Genomic DNA, 18,359 nt, shown 5'->3' on the forward strand with positions numbered 1-18,359 from the left:
TGTTTTTCTTCTCACTAAAACTAATCATAAATCTAATCAGCGATAGTTTTTCTTTTCATATAAGAAGTTGCATGTAAAGTTTTAAAGAGACTGGATTTTGTTCGTAAAAATTACAGAGTCGCCGCATATATTAAACATGTTAGGACACTGTAATATTTCCAGAACGATATTGAAGTCACATATAATGTTTGGACTTGTAATTCACATTTTACGCACACAAAAACATTGTGACAAGCTTACATGGTCGTCTTGATAACCTGCAGCTGTGCTTTAAAAGCAACTTCAGGTACGCCGTGTTACTGAAAACGGATACAGGAAATGGTCGTTAGCATTGTTATTCAGTTTGTTCACAGTTTAATACACGGTTGCGTAATTTTGTTTTTTACGCATCGTATCTGAGCCGGCAAGGCTGGCATTGATCAACTTTGAGGAGCTGCAAATTAGTTTTCAGTGCAATATTGTAATAATAGATTGTTTGAAAGGACACGCGTCCTCTTTCTTTTCCCCAAAAAGTGGTGTCAATATGAAAGACACATACGTTTTATTATGTTACGAGTTTTAATCAACATTTGCTTTTTTGCGTAGAGCGCAAACCTCCGGCATTTGGATGAATACAATTACGCACGTGGCCAGCCAACAAAGCGGAGACCAGAGGACGAAACCTGATGTGCAGATTGAACGTACAAAGGGTCCTGCTGTGTGTCACAACGATGAAAGCTCGATTCCTTCTGTAACGTGAGCATATAACTGTGCGCTATGACATCTCCAAAATCTATCCAATGTTGCCAAAGCTCCGTGACGCGTTGCCATTTTGGAATAGAACTTTAAGTTTATGAAATAAAAGATAAGTTGAACTGTGTCAGGGCGGTGTGGACACGTGTCAGAGTTGGTGGGGGGAGGGGGGAGCACTCAAAAATGATTTACCACTATCAACACAATATCACGAAAAGCTCTCCTTAACTTTCTGTCTAAATATGTGTTTTGGGGGCAATCTGATAACCATATGCTTTCAATAAACTGGACAAATACACAATGAGATAGGAGACGCTGCCATGCTGTTATAAAAGCCAGGAAAAGACTAAAGTAAACTATATATTACCACTTTACAAATAGTCATTGATGCCAACTCCATATTGAAATATGGTGACCAGGTGTGGATTTGAAGTTGTCAGAATCTTTGCCTGTTTTTTTTTTGTTTTTTTTATCAGTGTGCTGTAGTGTCTTGCTTGTTATGCAAAGTGTAGGCAAACATAAGCGCCCAGTTGCTGTACAATGAACAGATATCGGAGCAGACTTGGTACGAAATGTGATTTAACAATATTTAACAATAAACTGAGCAAGCTCCAGAGCAGGTGATACCTGCCCGAGGCTCCTGATTAATACTTCCTCTACTACTTCACTTTACAGTCTCTTTTGCTTATTTATTAAACGAAATCTATTTATTATTATTTTAGCAAACAGAAGTACCAGGTGGGGCTTTATTTTCGTCTTCAGCTTTTTGTTTGAAGGACGTTTTGAGGGGGACAATCAAAGTCCAACAACTCGCTGACCAGATTGTTGTCATCCCAAACTAGCAGCGAAGCCATTCAATGTGCCCCCCCTCCTCTTGTGCTTTCTGGCAAAGAGCTGCTGGGGGAGAAAAAAAAAAAGGAAAAAGGAAACTTCTTCAAGAAAGGAAAAACATCTTTAAAACATTTAATTGCAACCCGGATGCCATATGTACACCTCTTGTGAAACCCCTCAACAATGTGACTGCCTTTTAGAAAGTATAGAGTGCGCCTTTGGAGACGTGTGCGCTTTTGGAGAGGTGCGCGCGTCGTGACCAGCACGACCCCGAACACACTTTACACAAGAACTAATTCACTTTTAATGTGCTTTGGAGTTTCCTTTCACAGGCAAAGCATTGTATCTCTCACCCCACCTTTTGAAGACAGTGTACACCAATTACAGTGGAATAGCTGTCCTTTGGCGACAGTTTGTCTTTTTGTAAGGATTGGAGATTTTAAGCACAAATAAGGGCTGGAGCTGCAAGTCGTCTCCTTTCACCCCCGAAACTACAGCTGAATTTCTACCTTTTGTTTCTGATTATTTACCATGTTAAACATTATGCTCATTAGTGGGTATCTTTTGAGGGACGCGCTCTGTAAAGTTTTAAGAAATGTTAGATTATCTATTTAAAGGTGTGTAAACGAGCAAGCAGTTTGAAATTTTAATGAACTCGTTTACAAGGACTTTACTCTTGTTAAGCTATAGTATTTGTGAAGATTTATACGAGTCACTTGAATTGGTAGCTTTGGACACATCTGTATGTCGTATTACAATCTCTTTTTTTTTAAGTGCAAAAAAGTAAAAGCATTAACCGCAAAATAGTTTTGTCTTTTGAAAACATAGATTTTTTGTTGTTGTTGATGTTTTTTTTTTTTTTTTACTGTTCAGTCATTTCATTATAAATGTATTCTGGGATCCCCGACAGGGCATCACAGATGCAGATACCACTTCATATACGTGACCATTTTGATACATAATAATATTTAAGGTTAATGAATTAAACTTAGTTCATTGTTTGAGAAAAATAGAAACGAGTCAAATCTGTGAGCAATTTTAATTAGTCAACCGGTAAAGGTCGGGAGTTTAAAGACATTAAAAGGCATTTCAGGGACCTACATTTTGTAATTTATGCAATGGTATGCATATATAACAACCATATGTTTGTGATGAAAACACGTTGCACAAACATTTTAGTGTCAATTAACCACTGGTGAGCTCGACCAACAGACCACAACTTGCACGTACAAGCAGAAAAAAATAGCGGCATCATGTCACATTTAAAGAACTATGTGTTAAATTCAATGAAATTAAATGGAATTTATTAGTACGTGTTTGCCCTGTGACGGACTGTTGACCTGTCCACTCAATTCAAACGGAGTAACCTCCATACATGTTAGATGTGACAACAGATTGAGAAAAAATACTGTTCACGTTAATTATCTATTATGCACGTGGAAATATATATAGAATATCAAAACATTAGGTTATCTAATTATTAGATAATTATTAGATTATTAGATGTATTTCCACGCTAGGCTATTGATGAATAAATTATACTTTTTCTAACTGTTTGAAAGTTCTTAGTTTATATATTATAAACGTTGCAATTACAAAATAATATTTTTTTTATTCCACGAATTAGTGAATGTCCGCTGTTGTTGATGGTGCAATTGCATCACTCGGCCACATAGAGTCGCTGTTCAGACTCTTAACGACAACAATCCACTAAAGAAGGCATTGCTGAACGATGCGTTCACCGACATCGAACATATGGGACCCGAAAGTAGAATAAAGGTGAAAGACACAACAATGTTGTACTTAGTAGAAGTTTGTGAAAACAAGTTAAGAACAAATTCAACTCTCTTCTATTCTTTTCTGTTCCAAATGTTTCTTTGTGAGAATCATACTTCCTGTGTCACTTTATGAGGTAAATTCTGTAATCTATTTAAATATATGTGCTACAGCAATTAAATCACAATTTCTAGGTTGAGGTGTTTTGTGTGACTGCCTCTCCTTTGATCTCAGGGTGTCGCCGGCAAAATACCCTGATCTCCTTCGACCTCCTCCATGAGGTGCCTCTCCCATCCACTGTATATGGGACAAAGTGGATGGGGTGGGAGTATTGCACTTTTTCGGAATTTATTTGGAAACTGACAACTGAATCATTAACAAAAGACATGACAACATATCCCCGAAGGTACTGCACGTTTTAATGTGCTCATTGTGTCTGTGCTCCCAATGGTCCGAGACGAGAAGAAAAAAAAACGTCAGAAAAATAAATCGTTAATTGCGCCGACATATTTGGGGAGGCTCTATTTACCGGGTGTACATGAACGCATCATTTCTCTGTTGCAACTCATCCAGTTTGTGTGCGTGAAAAGTTGCGGCGGGTCTGTTTACAAGACGCCAGATTTCCAAACAATATGGCGCAGTGTTGAGCGCAGCTTCGGACCCACTCGTAGTGTTGTGAGATCTACACATGCGCAGCACGCGCACATCGGTTACTTCCTGGATCGGCGCTAGCTTTTCTGCGGTGTTTGGTAGTAGCATGTAGATGAGAGGCGAGGACTCGGAGCTGGCTGCTGGAAGAAACTTCCCGTGAAGCGGACACGAAAGAAAAAAGAGGTGGTTTGGTGAGAGTTTGCCTCGACAACATGGATTACTGGGTAGGTACCGGCTTCATTTTACTCCTTTTTTTTCTTTATCATGAGTTCCACTCCGAGAGGCTGAGGACGATGACAGTGCGGCTCCGAGGCGAAGTCTTGTTTATCATGTGTTGTGAAGTGAGCTAATGAAGCGACCTGTTTACCTCAGTGATGCTCTGGTGTGTCATTATGTCATGACAGCACCACTCTTCTACACATGTGAGAAACTAGAATTAAACCCCCTCTCGATTCCTTTTTGTCTTCAGTCCCAGCGCCTCACAGTGTGAATAGTGGAATATAATAAAAGTCCTGCTCGCCTCACCCTGGGACTTAATGACTGTTTTCATGTTTGCTTCAGGTACTTCCTCAGTTAAAAGGTTTTCCATTGTTTATTGTCGGGTTAAAATTAGAGATCCTGCTCAACATAAACTTCACAGGAAGCTTCAACAAAGATGTGGGCTGAGTCGAGCCACCACCAGAGAGTTGTGAAGATTTGTGCTATTATATTTTCTCCTTTAAAAGCACATGAAACTCCTCTGATCGGGCTCAGAACGAGAGGGCAGCTTGTCTTGACGCGGATGTGCTGCCTGTGCACAAACCCCCTCTCCTCCTCCAGCTGTCTCTTGCTCGGTTGGCTGGACACCTGCAGGTCACCAGAAGAAAGAGGCAGTGATGTGGAGCCCCTGAGGCTTATTAGTCACATCTACAAGGAGCCATCCAGACAGACACGGGCTCTTCTGTAATTACTCCTGACTCAAAGCTGCAGCGATGTCGAGAGTGGTTTGTTTTCTCTTCATGTATCCAGGGGCAGCCACCTCACGCCCCAGTACATTTCCATGAGAACGTGACCTCCCCTCGGAGACGACAGGAGCTCTCGATGCAGAACAGTCAAACAAGGCGTTTTGGGGCGTGAGTGGAGGCCGAGGAGCCGGCATCCTCTGCACAACAATGAGGAGGACAATATGTGTCAAAGAGTCCTTTGTGTGAACTTGGTTTGAGTTTTCCCGAGGCAAATAATCGTCTGGAAAAGGCTGGCCCGGATCTGAAGGCGCAAAAAACAAACAAGCAAAAAAAGAACCCAAGTTTTGGATAACAGAAAGTGGTCACAGTATCTTGAAGTGACGGGTTTAACTTTTGTGGTCGTATACGATAAGGGCAATCTTTTCCTTATCACAGATGCGTGCCCGCGATCACGGACGTGCTTCTTCGTCTGCACTCACACTCTGAACCTGTCAAGTTAACGATCCCGTCCCACACACACACACACACACACACACACACACACACACTTTTTTCCCGGTCGACTTTTTGTGGCTGATCTTGACAAACCTGTATGAGAACGTGTTGCTCGAACAGGCAGGTGTGACAGCTGGTGTATGAGCCGGAGCTGGTGGCGAGGGGTGGGTGGGGGGGGGTTCTGTCTTTAACCCCCCCCCCCAAAAAAAGGAAATCGTCATCACTTTTAATTCTCTTAAGTCGGTAGGTTGCGGTTTGTGTCTTCAACAGTCACTGTTACACAAAGAGCGTGACGGGGGCTTGGCTCGCTGTCCAATTATGGCTCACTTAAGGTAATGTCTTGTGAACCTTAAGCTTTCTCCATCTGATTGTGGCTGAGGTGGGGCGTCCGCTCTATCAGATTGCCTGCTATTCTGCCATAAAAACACAACAGATGTGAGATAATGGAGAGATAGTTTTGTTGAACTTATGCAATCCCGTTCGCAAAGATTTTTCTCAGTGACACTGGATGTATATCGACGACATCTGACGTGACACTAAACGGTCGATCTGAAGATTTCATATTAGAAGCGAGGCGCATGGAAATCATTAGTATGACGGGCAAACTTCCCCATCCTGTCTGATCACGACCGATTGCAAAACATCCTGCTGCTCAGCTGGCTGGATGTGTTGTTGTCAGTTGGGGTGGTGGGAGGAGTCTCGGGGGTAGTCCTCCAGTGAGCCGGAGCGTTCTCTCACTCTCGGCTGGGGAAACGAAGAGCTGGCTGTTTGTGTCCTGGTGTGAGGAGGAGAAAGTCTGACATCGGCCGAACAATGACTTCTGGCGTGAGTACTTAGACTTGTGCTTCATCTTGAACGAGCCTGACGATTCGCCGGCTGTCATTTACGTGCGGGCCAATATTGGAGCGCTTCAGCATCCGGCAGTTTTCAGGTTACAGAGATAAACGAGTGAAATGGGGGAAGATTTATGATTGACTTTGTAATATTTCCTAAGACGTTGGTATTGATCATGCGCTTGTTTCCCAAAAGAAGAAGTGAAACGGAGTCACTTTGAAACACGACGGCATCAAACAACGATCCACATGTGACATCTTCACTTTCAGACAAAAAACAGTCTCCTGCATCACATGTGTCGTAATAATAACTCGTAAAGGAGGATGTGAGTGAGTCCGCGGAGGCCAAATGATGGACGTTCTTACGTGCACCCCTTTTGCATCCTGATGTCTCCTGTATGATTGTACGTGTTTGTGTCCAGAGTGCCTTGGAGGTGTACAAGGAGATGGTGCTGCTGTACGTGGAGGAGGGACGGAGGCAGGTCAATTCCCGCTGTGTGGACTTGGAGCCGTGGCAGATCATCGGAGCGTCGGTCCTCGCCACGCTGGGAGCCGTTTGGATCAAAGGCTTCGTCTTCCAGCAAGAAAGTAATCTTCCACACATGATTCACGGCGGTGTAAATCTGAGCCGGTACCACATGAAGTTAACCCCTCAGAGCTCCGTTCAGCAGAATGTGGCTGTCACACTGTGTTTTTCGGAGTTCATACCGAGTGCTTGTGTCTCAAATGTGCCTGACACACGCCAAAAGAATCCATAAATCAGCAAAACTTAGTCAATAAATCACTCCCCAGATTCCTCAGCAGCCAGGTCGCCACTTATCTAGATTTGTCTGTCAAACAGGGAAAGTTCAGCGTGACGCTTCACGGAGGAAACGTGCCGTCCAACTGCTTCCAGCAGTCAGAATTTAAAGCCTTCTGAACACGTCTCCGATATTCGCCGAGCACTTCTCCTCTTGCCATGTGACTATAGCTCACAGATCAGCCGTCTGACGTTTGTGGTTGATCGTGTGCCGGCGTCTCACCACAGCCGCTGCTGCGTCTGCTTTTTCTTTTCTCTCCTTGTGGGCTAATAGGTCTCAAGTCCCGAATCAAGAAGCAGTGCTTTCGACTCATCAGAAAAATACCCTTCGTCGGAGTCGCAGTAAGTGAATCAGTGGTGAATCTGTTCCTTCTTGTATCAGCGGGTGTGCGCTGACTCTCTAGTCTGGGGATCTTATGAGTCACTCTTTGATGAGAGAGAGAGAGGGGGGGGGGGGGTGTTAGACCTTTGGCATACTTAAGATCACGCAGTCGCGATAACGCGGTTACTTCCGTCCAGTCGGTCGCAGTGTTGCATCACCGCCATTCATTTCGAGGCCCCGACTTGCTTCTATCTTCTGGTTTGGGCCGCGAGGTGACGCTGTGCTCTCCCTGCCAGATTCAGAGCCAGCTGAACAAGGCCCTGGACGACATGTCTGTGAGTCTGTGCACCTTGAGGGAAGGGATGAGCTACACGAAGGAGCTGCCCTCTAAAGGTCTGTCCCAGGGCCAAGTCATGGAGAAAATCAAAGAGTACGAGACCCTGAGTAAGTTCACCAGTCGCCGTTCTTCCGTGACCTCGAAGGCTTTTGCTATCTCTCGTGGCTGATCGGCCAGAAGAAGAAAAACAACATTTTCTAGTCTTCATCGCTGATAAGAGAATGTCATATTGCAGATGAGGTGCAGTGGGAGAAAGGCTGTGTCTCCGGTGCCGTTTACTGGGGTGACGAATCATTGACCAAACTGCTGGTGAAGGTATGCAGCTTCACTGCAGACAAACCTTAAATGAACATTTCTGTATATATTAAAAAAAAATAATAATAATAATAAAAGCGAACTTTTGTTTATTTCTTGCCTGTATTGTACAGAGAATGACATCAAGTTGTGCGTAAAAGACATAAATACACTTATTTATACGTGAAAAATGCAAAGACCAGTCGACGAGAAAAGGCTTGAATTGTGTGTGTTTATGTGTCCTTCAGCAAGCGAAGCTATAAAGTTGTAAAATAAAGCACTGCACCAGTCTGTGTTGCTCATAAAGCAGACGTCTCTTCAGTCTATGACTCAGTGCTGCAAACAAATACAACCTTTTGTCAGTAACCTTTTTTTTTTATGACAATCAAGAAAAAACATTCCCTTTTGAATTTTGATTACATTTCAGTGCCTGTGCTGTTTTCATTTTGACTAAAGGATTTCGTCTTGTGTGGACTTTGTATTGAGGAATGAGCTCTGTGCTACAAGCTGTCAAGGTTGAGCCTGAATACTTTCTCCCGGTTCCACAAAGCAAAGCTGTGTTGTAGTTTTTTTTTTTTTTCTATACTTTTTTTCTGCTGATTCCAGTAAATTCCTGCTTTATTTATAACTCGCAAGCAATTTTTTTTTTTTTTGAATCCTCTCTTCGTATTTGTCTCCAGGTGTACGGAGACTTTGCATGGAGCAACCCTCTTCACCCCGACATCTTTCCCAGCGTGAGGAAGATGGAAGCCGAGGTCGTGAGGATGAGTTGCACGCTCTTCCGCGGCGGACCCAACTCCTGCGGCACAGTAGGCCACCCCGTTTATGACCGTGAGAATGAAACGGACGGTGGACCCCATAATTGAAGCCTTGATTTGTCCAGGTGACCTCGGGGGGAACCGAAAGCATCCTGATGGCCTGCAAGGCGTACAGAGACATGGCCTACGAACGAGGTGTCAAACACCCCGAGATGTAAGAGCGGCGCCGTGTGTTGTGACCGTGTTTTACCAGAGGATGTGGCGAAACGTATCCTTTTTGTGTTTTGTGGCATCTCCTGCAGCCTGGCGCCGGTGAGCGTCCACGCGGCCTTCGACAAAGCGGCGCATTACTTCGGGATGAAGCTCGTCCACGTTCCGCTGGACAAGAAGACGATGAAGGTGGACGTGAAGGTGAGCGTTGTGACGCCTTGCAGTTGACGGCGCGCGTCCTTCACCACGCCGTCCCGTCAATTCCTTCCCGCCGCTCTGTTCTGGTTTCAAGGCGATGCGGCGAGCCATCAACAAGAACACGGCCATGCTCGTCTGCTCAACGCCGCAGTTCCCTCACGGAATCATGGATCCGGTTGAGGAAGTCGCCAAGGTCAGGAGCGGAACGCGTTACCCTCTTCGACGGGTTTGGAAATGACGACAAGGGAGTCGGAACGCTTTCCGTGTGTGTGTTTGCAGCTGGCTGTGCGCTACAACCTGCCGCTGCACGTGGACGCCTGCCTGGGAGGGTTCCTCATCGTCTTCATGGCGAAGGCTGGCTACACGCTCGCCCCGTTTGACTTCAGGGTTAAAGGCGTCACGAGCATCTCCGCAGACACGCACAAGGTGAAGGAGCGGCTCCGCTAATCCCTCCTCCATTTGTCTTGCTTTGTTCTCGGCCGTATTACTACATCGCGCATTTCATCTAATAACACTTCCCGGCGGTTGGCATTGTGCTCTTTGTTTGTGTAACGTATGCCGTGGAATTTAATGACGATTGCGTAATCCGCCACTGGCACCTCGTGTATATTCAATACTGCATTTGTTTTGTTTTTCTTGTCGCTGCTCTCTCCAGTACGGCTACGCCCCCAAAGGTTCCTCGGTGATCCTGTACAGCGATAAGACGTACCGCCAGTACCAGTACTTTGTGGCTCCAGACTGGCAGGGGGGGATCTACGCCTCGCCGTCCGTGGCGGGCTCCAGGCCGGGAGGGATCATCGCCGCCTGCTGGGCGACCATGATGCATATGGGAGAAAATGGATACGTAGACGCCACCAAGAAGATCGTCAGCACAGCTCGCAAGATCAAAACCGAGTATGACGCACCAAAGCACTTCATAGGAGGCCACGACACGATTATTGAGCATTTCTGATGACGGAAATCACATTTAATATGAAGGGAATGTGAGATTTGAAAAAGCATTTATTATATTAAAAAAAACAAAACACATACATTTTAGAATTGGTTGAAATGTAAAAAAAAAAAAAAAAAGAATTAAATACTGAGATGCTGATAAGAACAATCATTATTATAGCAGGTAAATCCTTACAGTCTACATGCAAATAAAAAGGCCCTCTAATAATCCTAAATTAACAAAAAACTTTCACTATAATAAAATACTTGCTTTACGTTCATTTAGAAATACTCAAGTGGCTGTAATCAATGCAATAGGCACATTTGATCCCATTGATCGTAATGTGAATAATTCAGCAGAAGAGGGGAAGCTTTGAACTTTCATATTGACATCCAACTTTATTTCAGTAACAAATTCAAACCAGACTATATAAACGTTACCCAGCTGGCATTGCAGCCCACCACTGATTCATTTAACTTGAGGCGACGGCGCCGGCCGCGTCGCATCTCATCATCCTCTTTTAACGTTCGCCCGTTTCTTTTCCCTTCGGGTAGAATTCGAAAAATAAAAGGAGTGTTTGTGTTCGGGGACCCAGAAGTGTCCGTGGTGGCGATCGGCTCGGACGTTTTCGATATTTTCCGTCTGTCCAATGCGCTGACGTCAAAGGGCTGGAACCTGAACACGCTGCAATATCCATCCAGGTGACCGTCAATCTAATAACATTTAAAATATAAAGAGATTTTTTTTCTTTTCTTTTTTAAATCATTATCAAAATATCACAAATGTCTGATCTATTCTTTCGCAGCATCCACATTTGTTGCACAGTCCTGCACACCCAGTCGGGAGTCGCTGATCGATTCATCCGTGATGTCAAAGAGCAGGTCACCGTCATCATGAAGAATCCCTCCGAAAAAACCACAGGGATGGTGAGTCATGGGGCCCAAAACGGCTCGGCAGGCAATCTGCAATACTAATGTCACAAGAATAGTATAAAGTGCAGGTTCACAGCTTCTTCTAGTCGTGATTGTCTCTCTGTAAATCCGGTCAGGTTACACCGTCAAAGAGGCGAGTCATGAAACTTCCTTTTCGAATGTCCAAAGAAAAAGCCTCGAAACAAATCGAACCTCCACCTTGAGCCCACATATCTGTCTTGGTTTTGCATTTTGAGAAGCAATGCTGCCAAGATGAAACTGGTCCTGTGGTGCGTCGAACCGTCTTACTGAAACCGGTTAAACCTTTTCAGTTGGAATCCAGCTTGATCGCCGCTCGCCTTCAGTTTTGCAATCCAGCTCGTAGATAACCCAAGTTAATACAGTCTGCTGTTGCCGCACATGATTTTGTGTGTGTGTGTTTTTTTGTTTTTTTTGTGTCGTCGTTTTAACACGAGCAGCTGTTTTTCTGTGTCGGCTCTCGGATGGAGCGGAAGCTCCGCCCACTTGGCACCGGCCCTCATTGTGTCTGGGAGGCCAGTTGGCAGCGTCGATCACACTTGAGAAGGATGGCACTTCACCGAATTGAATGAGGGCACGGCGTCATTTGCACATCAGAAACAGAGAAGAGCTATACAGCCAGTAGTGGGGGGTGGGGGGGGGGTATTTTTTTCCCATGTTTTAAATGAAGGCGCCGGATAGAGCGACTAACCCGTACTGCCGTGTTGCTGCCATTCCAGGGAGCGATCTACGGCATGGCCCAGTCCATCCCGGACAGATCCATGGTGACGGAGATCTCCCGAGGGTTCCTGGACTGTCTCTACAGCACCGAGGTGCCCAAGTCCAACACCAGCCACATGAACGGGAATGGCAAAGCCCACTGAATCGGTGGGACCTCCGCCACCCGACGCAGGGAAATCACATTGGCCTCCTCCCAGAACTCTCGAGTTAATCGCTCAACGGTTGCCTTATTTTTTATTTTTTTTGCAAATCTGCACCAGAAAACATCTGCAAAGACGTTTTTGAAAGCACAAGCCATCGTCTTTTGAAGCAGACCCCACAGGGATCGCGCGTCCCGGCAGCACAGAGGAGAAAACGACTGGGTCCAAAGGAAGTTTGAAGTCCTTTTAATTTGACTTTAATTATGTTCTGCGTGCGCCCGTGTTTGTCTGTGACTCATGTTGTTTTGTGAAATTCATTTCAATCTCATTTCATCTTTGAATCCGTGCTCATCGTGATCGCTACTGATTGCATAGCAAAACTCAGTATCCAGAACATTTCAGCTCACTGTCATCACATCTTCACTTTTTGTGATGACTCAGCAAAAAAAAACAAAAAACAGCCAACATAATCACTGAAAGCCTGCTTTTGCATTGCTGTGCTGCCCTCTAGCATGAAACCCGGTGTACTGCGCCAAGACTGGTGTTTTATCATCGTTATGTAGCACCTCTGTCTGCGACGCCCTGACAGGAACACATCAGGTTAATCTGTGAATCACTTGAAACCACAGTTCTGATCTTTTATTATTATTTTCTTTTTTAGCACTTGAGCTTTTAAGTCTGCAGTTGTGCTCCTTCTACAATGGTTACATTTGTAGGCATGAGGAGAATTATTGGGATCGTTGGGAGAAATAAAACAGTTCTCAATGTAAATAAAGGGAGAATGTGGGCATTAAGGGATATCTGAAGCTTATCAGCCACTTTTGATTGTTGGATTTGTGATTGTTAGATTTGAAGAACGATTTCTACGCAGCAGTGAAGTAGTGAATAGTATAATCTTTAACAGACTGAAGGCATCCTCAAGCCTGGGCCCACAGGAACATTACCACATGGCAGAATCTCAATGTTTTCCATTAATGATCATTTGTGTCGTCGCCTTACTGTCTCCTAATTCAATCTACCTCAGTTTCTAATCAATGCAAATGTCATTTATTCATCCGCTCTTAACGGCGCGACTGTTTTCCCCACTTCTAACGTGATGAACTCCAGTGTAAAAATAAAAACTAAAAAAAGTACAAACTATAGTTTTCTTAAAAACACTGAAAGGAGATGGGTTCACTGTGACGGAGAACTTGCATCCATCAAATCAGCCGGATTGTTTCAGTAGACGTTCAGCCAGCAGGTTGATAATCTTCAACACTGCAACACCAAAAGGACCTTGTTCATTTTCTAGTGCACCTGCTTTTTCCTAACACCGTCAATATTCCTTTGAAATGATTTCTATGTCTGTGCAATACGCAACTTGTTCTTGTGTGAGCGGAAACAAAGGGGGTCGTCGTCGTGAACGGCGGCCTGTGAGCCTTGCTCGTGTCCCTCCCTTAGTTGTCAGTTTTACGAGTGTTTAGTGTTTTTAGGTGCCGACGAGTTGAAAAAGAGATTAGACATGAATGTATTTAGGTTCTAATGTGTGGACTTCACGGCTTTTTAGTCAGTGCCTGATGAACCCATCCGCGTCCATGAAGTGCTGAAAACGACAAACAAATGGCCTTTTCCACTAATGACTCATGTTTGCTTTGGAAACGGCCTCTAAAAGCGACTATTGAATGGCCAAGGAATCTATTTTTAATACAAATGTTGACCCGATGAACAGATCCTTTCAAAATTAGTGACTCATGTTCTCGTAGCTCGGTCTGCAATTGTAGCAATAAGAAGTTTTGAATCGTATTTTCATTGCCGTTTTCTTCCCAGCAGCATGGATTTGTCCAAGTCGCGGTTAAATTGTTATCTTCTACTTCACATGCATTTTAAGTACCAGGTTTATCGACATGTAATCCTCCGAATGTATCATGTTTAGACTTTTGGTCAATTTCAATTTTTTTCCTGTTTAAAAAGGTTCGGCGACGTCTTGTGGAGGAGCCACAGCAGACGCTGTCGGCCCACTCCAGCTGTCAGACGAACAAATATGGTGATTCTATCGTGTTTTCAATAAAAAGCATTCAGTCTGATCCTTCCCCGGTTGGTTTGTTTTGGTCACAGGATCATCTTGAAGGAGAAACATTTGGATCATGAGACACAGAAGAGGGAAGGTTTAAGGGAAATTCACTTTAATTTTTCACTATGTACAAAAACAGCACATTTTCAGAACCGACACGGGGGGGGTCCTTTAAAGATTCAACATTGGCAGTGAAGTGAGGCAAAGCGGTCCGTGTACTTTGGGATTGTGCGGATCACGTCTATGAATCTCTCGCGGCGGCCACCGGCCGTCCTTTTGTCTCACGAGATCACATCAGAGACGCCTGGTCGATGAAAGTGGCCAACGTGATGTCGCGCTGAGACAAACCCCCGCAGTCATGAGTGCTGAGTGTGATCTGGACCTGAGGGAACGCGAACAAACCACAGAGGGAAGACCTGTCAGCATATCACAAGTGGATCAGTGTCGGATGCTCAGATCCATGTGGTAGGACGCGTCTACCGATTACTACCCCCCCCACCCTCCTCCTCCTCTGGTTTGGGACACTCCTCTCGTACCTTGTTGTACACGTTGAACCACTCTGGATGGTGATCCATCTTCTCCGCCTGCAAAGCCACTCGGGACATGAAGCCAAAAGCCTGAAGGGACAGTCATTCACGTGGTCACGTTCACATAGCGTACACCCGATGAGTGCGACGAGCGACTGCAGACGCCGACCTGATTGAAGTCTTTGAAAACAAACTCTTTGTAAATGGCGTCCCGCCCCACGACCTCCACCCACTGAGCGTTGCGGAGCAGGGGGAGGAGGTGGTTCCTCTCCTCCTCGCTCAGACTCTGGATCTTACCGGCCTGGAACGACAAGAGCAGTGGTTGCAGAGCAGCAGATTTTGAAGAGAGAGGGGGGCAGTCACACAAACACAAACTGTGATTGGTTGCATGAGATCCCATCTGGAAACAATGAGGAGGCATTCCTAACCAGCTGGTTCAAAGGTATGTGGAGGTGGGAGGCCGCATGGCCGCCGTTTGGTCACTCGCTTGCTAATCTTTGCACAGGAATTAAAAATGTAGGTTTGTTTCGCTCACTCCCATCGACCCTGGGCTCCATATCTAGCGTTGACATTTCGCAACATCTCCTGAAGAGAAAATTACTTTATTGCACAATGTTGGGCTCCAAGAGTGGGATTCCCCCCCCCAATCAGAAGGGTGGTTGCACTGGCAACCCAGTCGGAGGAGACGGATATGAGGTCTGCAGATTGAAACACAGCAGGGACATCAACAGGTATCATAGCAACGCTGTAATCTGTTCAGTGGGGTGAACAAGGAGCACTGACAGCTCACACACACACACACACACACACACACACACACACACACACACACACACACACACACACACACACACACACACACACACACACACACACACACACACACACACACACACACACACACACACACACACACACACACACACACACACACACACACACACACACACACACACACACACACACACACACACACACACACACACACACACACACACACAGGAAGAAGCTGCATGTGGCTTTTCTACCACTTTAGAGGGATACAGGCAACACACAATCATTTGAATTTAACAATAACCCTGGATTAAACCCTGATCCAGAGGAGTTCTACACACACACACAGTGTAAAAGGTGTAGTAGTCAACAGGTGTGTGCTGTGGAGAGCAGAGCTGAGAGGTTTGTGTACTCACCATGTTTGCAGTGCTTCAGATTCAGCTCCTTCCTGCACAGAGACAAACCCTGTTGTGGCAGCCAGAGAGAGCAACTGGAATAAATCCATCCACCCATGGGTCCTGACTAGCTGCCCCCGCAGGAAGCCTGAGCAAAAATCCTCCCTGCTGATTGGCTGCTCACAGCTGGCTCGTCAGCTTGGGCTTAATCATAAACTGTCATGTGTTTGCAGGAGGCAGTGTGTGACGCCAGCTATTGTTGCAGGGGATCACATGCTTCGTTGGGGACTTCCTTTATTTTGAAAGGGCAGGAGAACCTGAAAACACAGCAGGTGTCGTATCATTGTAAAGCCACGTGTTCATTAGTGTTACTGCAGTGATTTCTATTAAGGGTCAACAAAAGTGACTGACCCATCCAGTGTGGCAATAACATGTTTGACCAGAAGATGGCGTTGTGAGTGATTTTACCATCCAGTCTGTTCTCATTCTTGTAAGAGAGAAAGAAACCAGGCGTCAGACATCTTTTTTAATTAACATACATCAGCTTAACAGCCACAAGATAAAACTGAACAAAACAAACAGAAGCGAAAAAGAAATAATTAAAAAAACCACACACAAAATAAAACATTCACTAGGGGTTTTCATTGAGTTTACATTCTTTTACAAAAAAATATATATATAACCTTATAGTATTTTTCTTCATAAATTTAAGAGGTTTTAAGTACAGACAAAGCTCTTTGTGAAAAATGTTGAACTTTGGCTGTGTCTTCATATATTTATTTTTGTGAATGAAAAACTTCATCAGTAAAACATGAAATGTTAGGTCTCGCAGGCTGCCAGCTATAACTATTCCAAATAAAACATTGTCCTTGTCCAGATGAGAGGGGATGCAAATTTAGATGAACACCAGAATTGAAAGTCTTCCCAGAAAGTATTCACAAATACACATTCAAAGAACAAGTGATCAACAGTCTTGATGTCACGTCCACAAAAGATGCGAAATTCTCTTTAAAACCAAAACGAAATCTTAGAAACTCCTTGGAAGTGTGTATACCATTGATCACTTTGTAATGAACTTCCTTTACTTTTGGAGCAACAAGGAATTTTATATATTTACTCCTGAATTTGTCCAATTCCTTTTTGGGAAAGTGCTTAGAAATTCTGTTTCTATGAAGTGTCAGACATCTTTAATTTGGATTCCTCCACCACACCTTGCGCAATTACAAAACAAATGTTGAACTGGCCTCATAAACACATTCGATTTGAAATACAGTTTGTTCATTATATTCTGTGACAATTAGTTAATTTTCTCTGAGGACAAACTTTTACACGCCATCTCAGCATGGTTTGGTTTATATCAGAGACACCGTTATGAGTATTTTTCTATGTATATATTTTTCAATGAATTCTACACTTTTAATGTAGATTGTTAAACTGACTACTTTTGTGACATAAATAAATAAAATTTTTCCACCACTCCCATCCAGCCCCCCCCCCCCCACACACACACACACACCCGGTTGCATAATCACTGACTTAGGCCGCCACAACACTACACAGTCTAGCTTTACTCATGTTTGTTTCCATGACCATGTGAACTTAAACTCTACAGAACAATAGTACACTGCTGACTGTGTCTTCGCTCTGTAGGACCACAGATTTGAAAATGAGTCTTCTCCTGAGCTGACTGGAGGTCATGTCAAAGGTTAATGAGCTGCTCCTGCCCCGATGAACTCATCTGTCACAGCCAGTGCTCAAGGAAATGAAGTGGTTAATGAAATGAAACCAGGCAAAGGATGTGAGGGATGATCTGCATTTACCAGATGAGTGGATGTGGAAATAAGAACGCTCCTTAAGAGGTTTCTGGCTGAAGATAAAAGCAAGCGATGATCCGGAAGTGAGGGTTTTATTTGGAGTTGTTTGGAAATGCAAGTTTTCAATGGTTAACGAACGTTAGTAGTCAAGGAACACGACCGGCACACTTGTCTTCTCAAAAGGTTCTTTTGATGCTTTAATCTCATTTATTAGCCAGGAGCAGTGATTTGATTCCATTTACCGTCACGGTATCTACATTGAAAGCACATTTCTCATTTAAACAATAATGTATATAAGAGGTAAACAGTTGTAGAAAAACACAGGTAGTTTCTCTGTTCAAAATGCTACAAAAAAAAAAGTTTGAATAATAATTAAAATTGCTCAGCTGTGAATTATGAGCATCATCTAATAAATCAGATTCCATGCTTCATAAAAGTACAAGTACCAAAACATACTTCTGGACTGCAGTCATAGGAATATTAATTTGTTACTTCCACCCCTGCATGGATGATCTGTTATCCATCTTGTTCTATTTACCACCGTGTCCATCTGCTATGACAGTTTTTACTGATTACACTGGCCCACACAGACATAGGTGGTTAAAAGTAACTAGCTGCAGTATATGCATGCCGCCCTTTGACCACTTTTTATATTGGTGTGAGAGTTATAAAGATGAGCAGAGGAAGAGGCTGCTTTCATATCGCAACATGGAGGTCCGGACAGCACTTCATGCAGCTCTGCTAGTCCTTGTTACCTGCAGCCGTAGTGGACGAGGCACTGAAGGTGAGCACTGTGAGGGACTCGGGGTGGCTCTTACTTGTCCAGCAGTCCTTCCTTACACAGGAATGGATGTGAATATATGTGTTCCTTAGCT

At 44.2% G+C, this 18,359-nt stretch overlaps 2 protein-coding genes across 3 annotated transcripts; one reads left to right on the forward strand and one right to left on the reverse strand.

The window, feature by feature from the left end:
* The first annotated feature begins 4,083 nt into the window (after positions 1-4,083).
* sgpl1 (sphingosine-1-phosphate lyase 1) lies at positions 4,084-13,987 on the forward strand. Of its 2 annotated transcripts, none has more exons than XM_080507964.1 (14): positions 4,084-4,214; positions 6,685-6,850; positions 7,336-7,403; positions 7,680-7,827; positions 7,956-8,035; positions 8,695-8,823; positions 8,898-8,986; positions 9,075-9,183; positions 9,275-9,373; positions 9,460-9,606; positions 9,836-10,074; positions 10,669-10,815; positions 10,920-11,040; positions 11,784-13,987. In XM_080507964.1, exons 1-14 carry the CDS (start codon positions 4,203-4,205, stop codon positions 11,925-11,927), a joined length of 1,698 nt encoding a protein of 565 aa, XP_080364090.1. In that variant the 5' UTR covers positions 4,084-4,202; the 3' UTR covers positions 11,928-13,987. The 2 variants fall into 2 exon arrangements, with proteins under 2 accessions (XP_080364090.1, XP_080364091.1); XM_080507965.1 differs by lacking the exon at positions 4,084-4,214 and adding an exon at positions 6,184-6,254.
* An 88-nt stretch (positions 13,988-14,075) lies between these two features.
* On the reverse strand, positions 14,076-15,779 carry pcbd1 (pterin-4 alpha-carbinolamine dehydratase/dimerization cofactor of hepatocyte nuclear factor 1 alpha). Its single transcript, XM_080507510.1, has 4 exons — positions 15,692-15,779; positions 14,671-14,802; positions 14,511-14,591; positions 14,076-14,356 (listed from the first exon to the last, which is right to left on the reverse strand). The coding sequence occupies exons 1-4, from the start codon at positions 15,692-15,694 to the stop codon at positions 14,264-14,266; spliced, it is 309 nt and encodes a 102-aa protein (XP_080363636.1). The 5' UTR covers positions 15,695-15,779; the 3' UTR covers positions 14,076-14,263.
* Positions 15,780-18,359: the final 2,580 nt, after the last annotated feature.

Source organism: Blennius ocellaris (genome assembly GCF_963422515.1).
Source record: "Blennius ocellaris genome assembly, chromosome: 13".
Classification (NCBI taxonomy): domain Eukaryota; kingdom Metazoa; phylum Chordata; class Actinopteri; order Blenniiformes; family Blenniidae; genus Blennius; species Blennius ocellaris.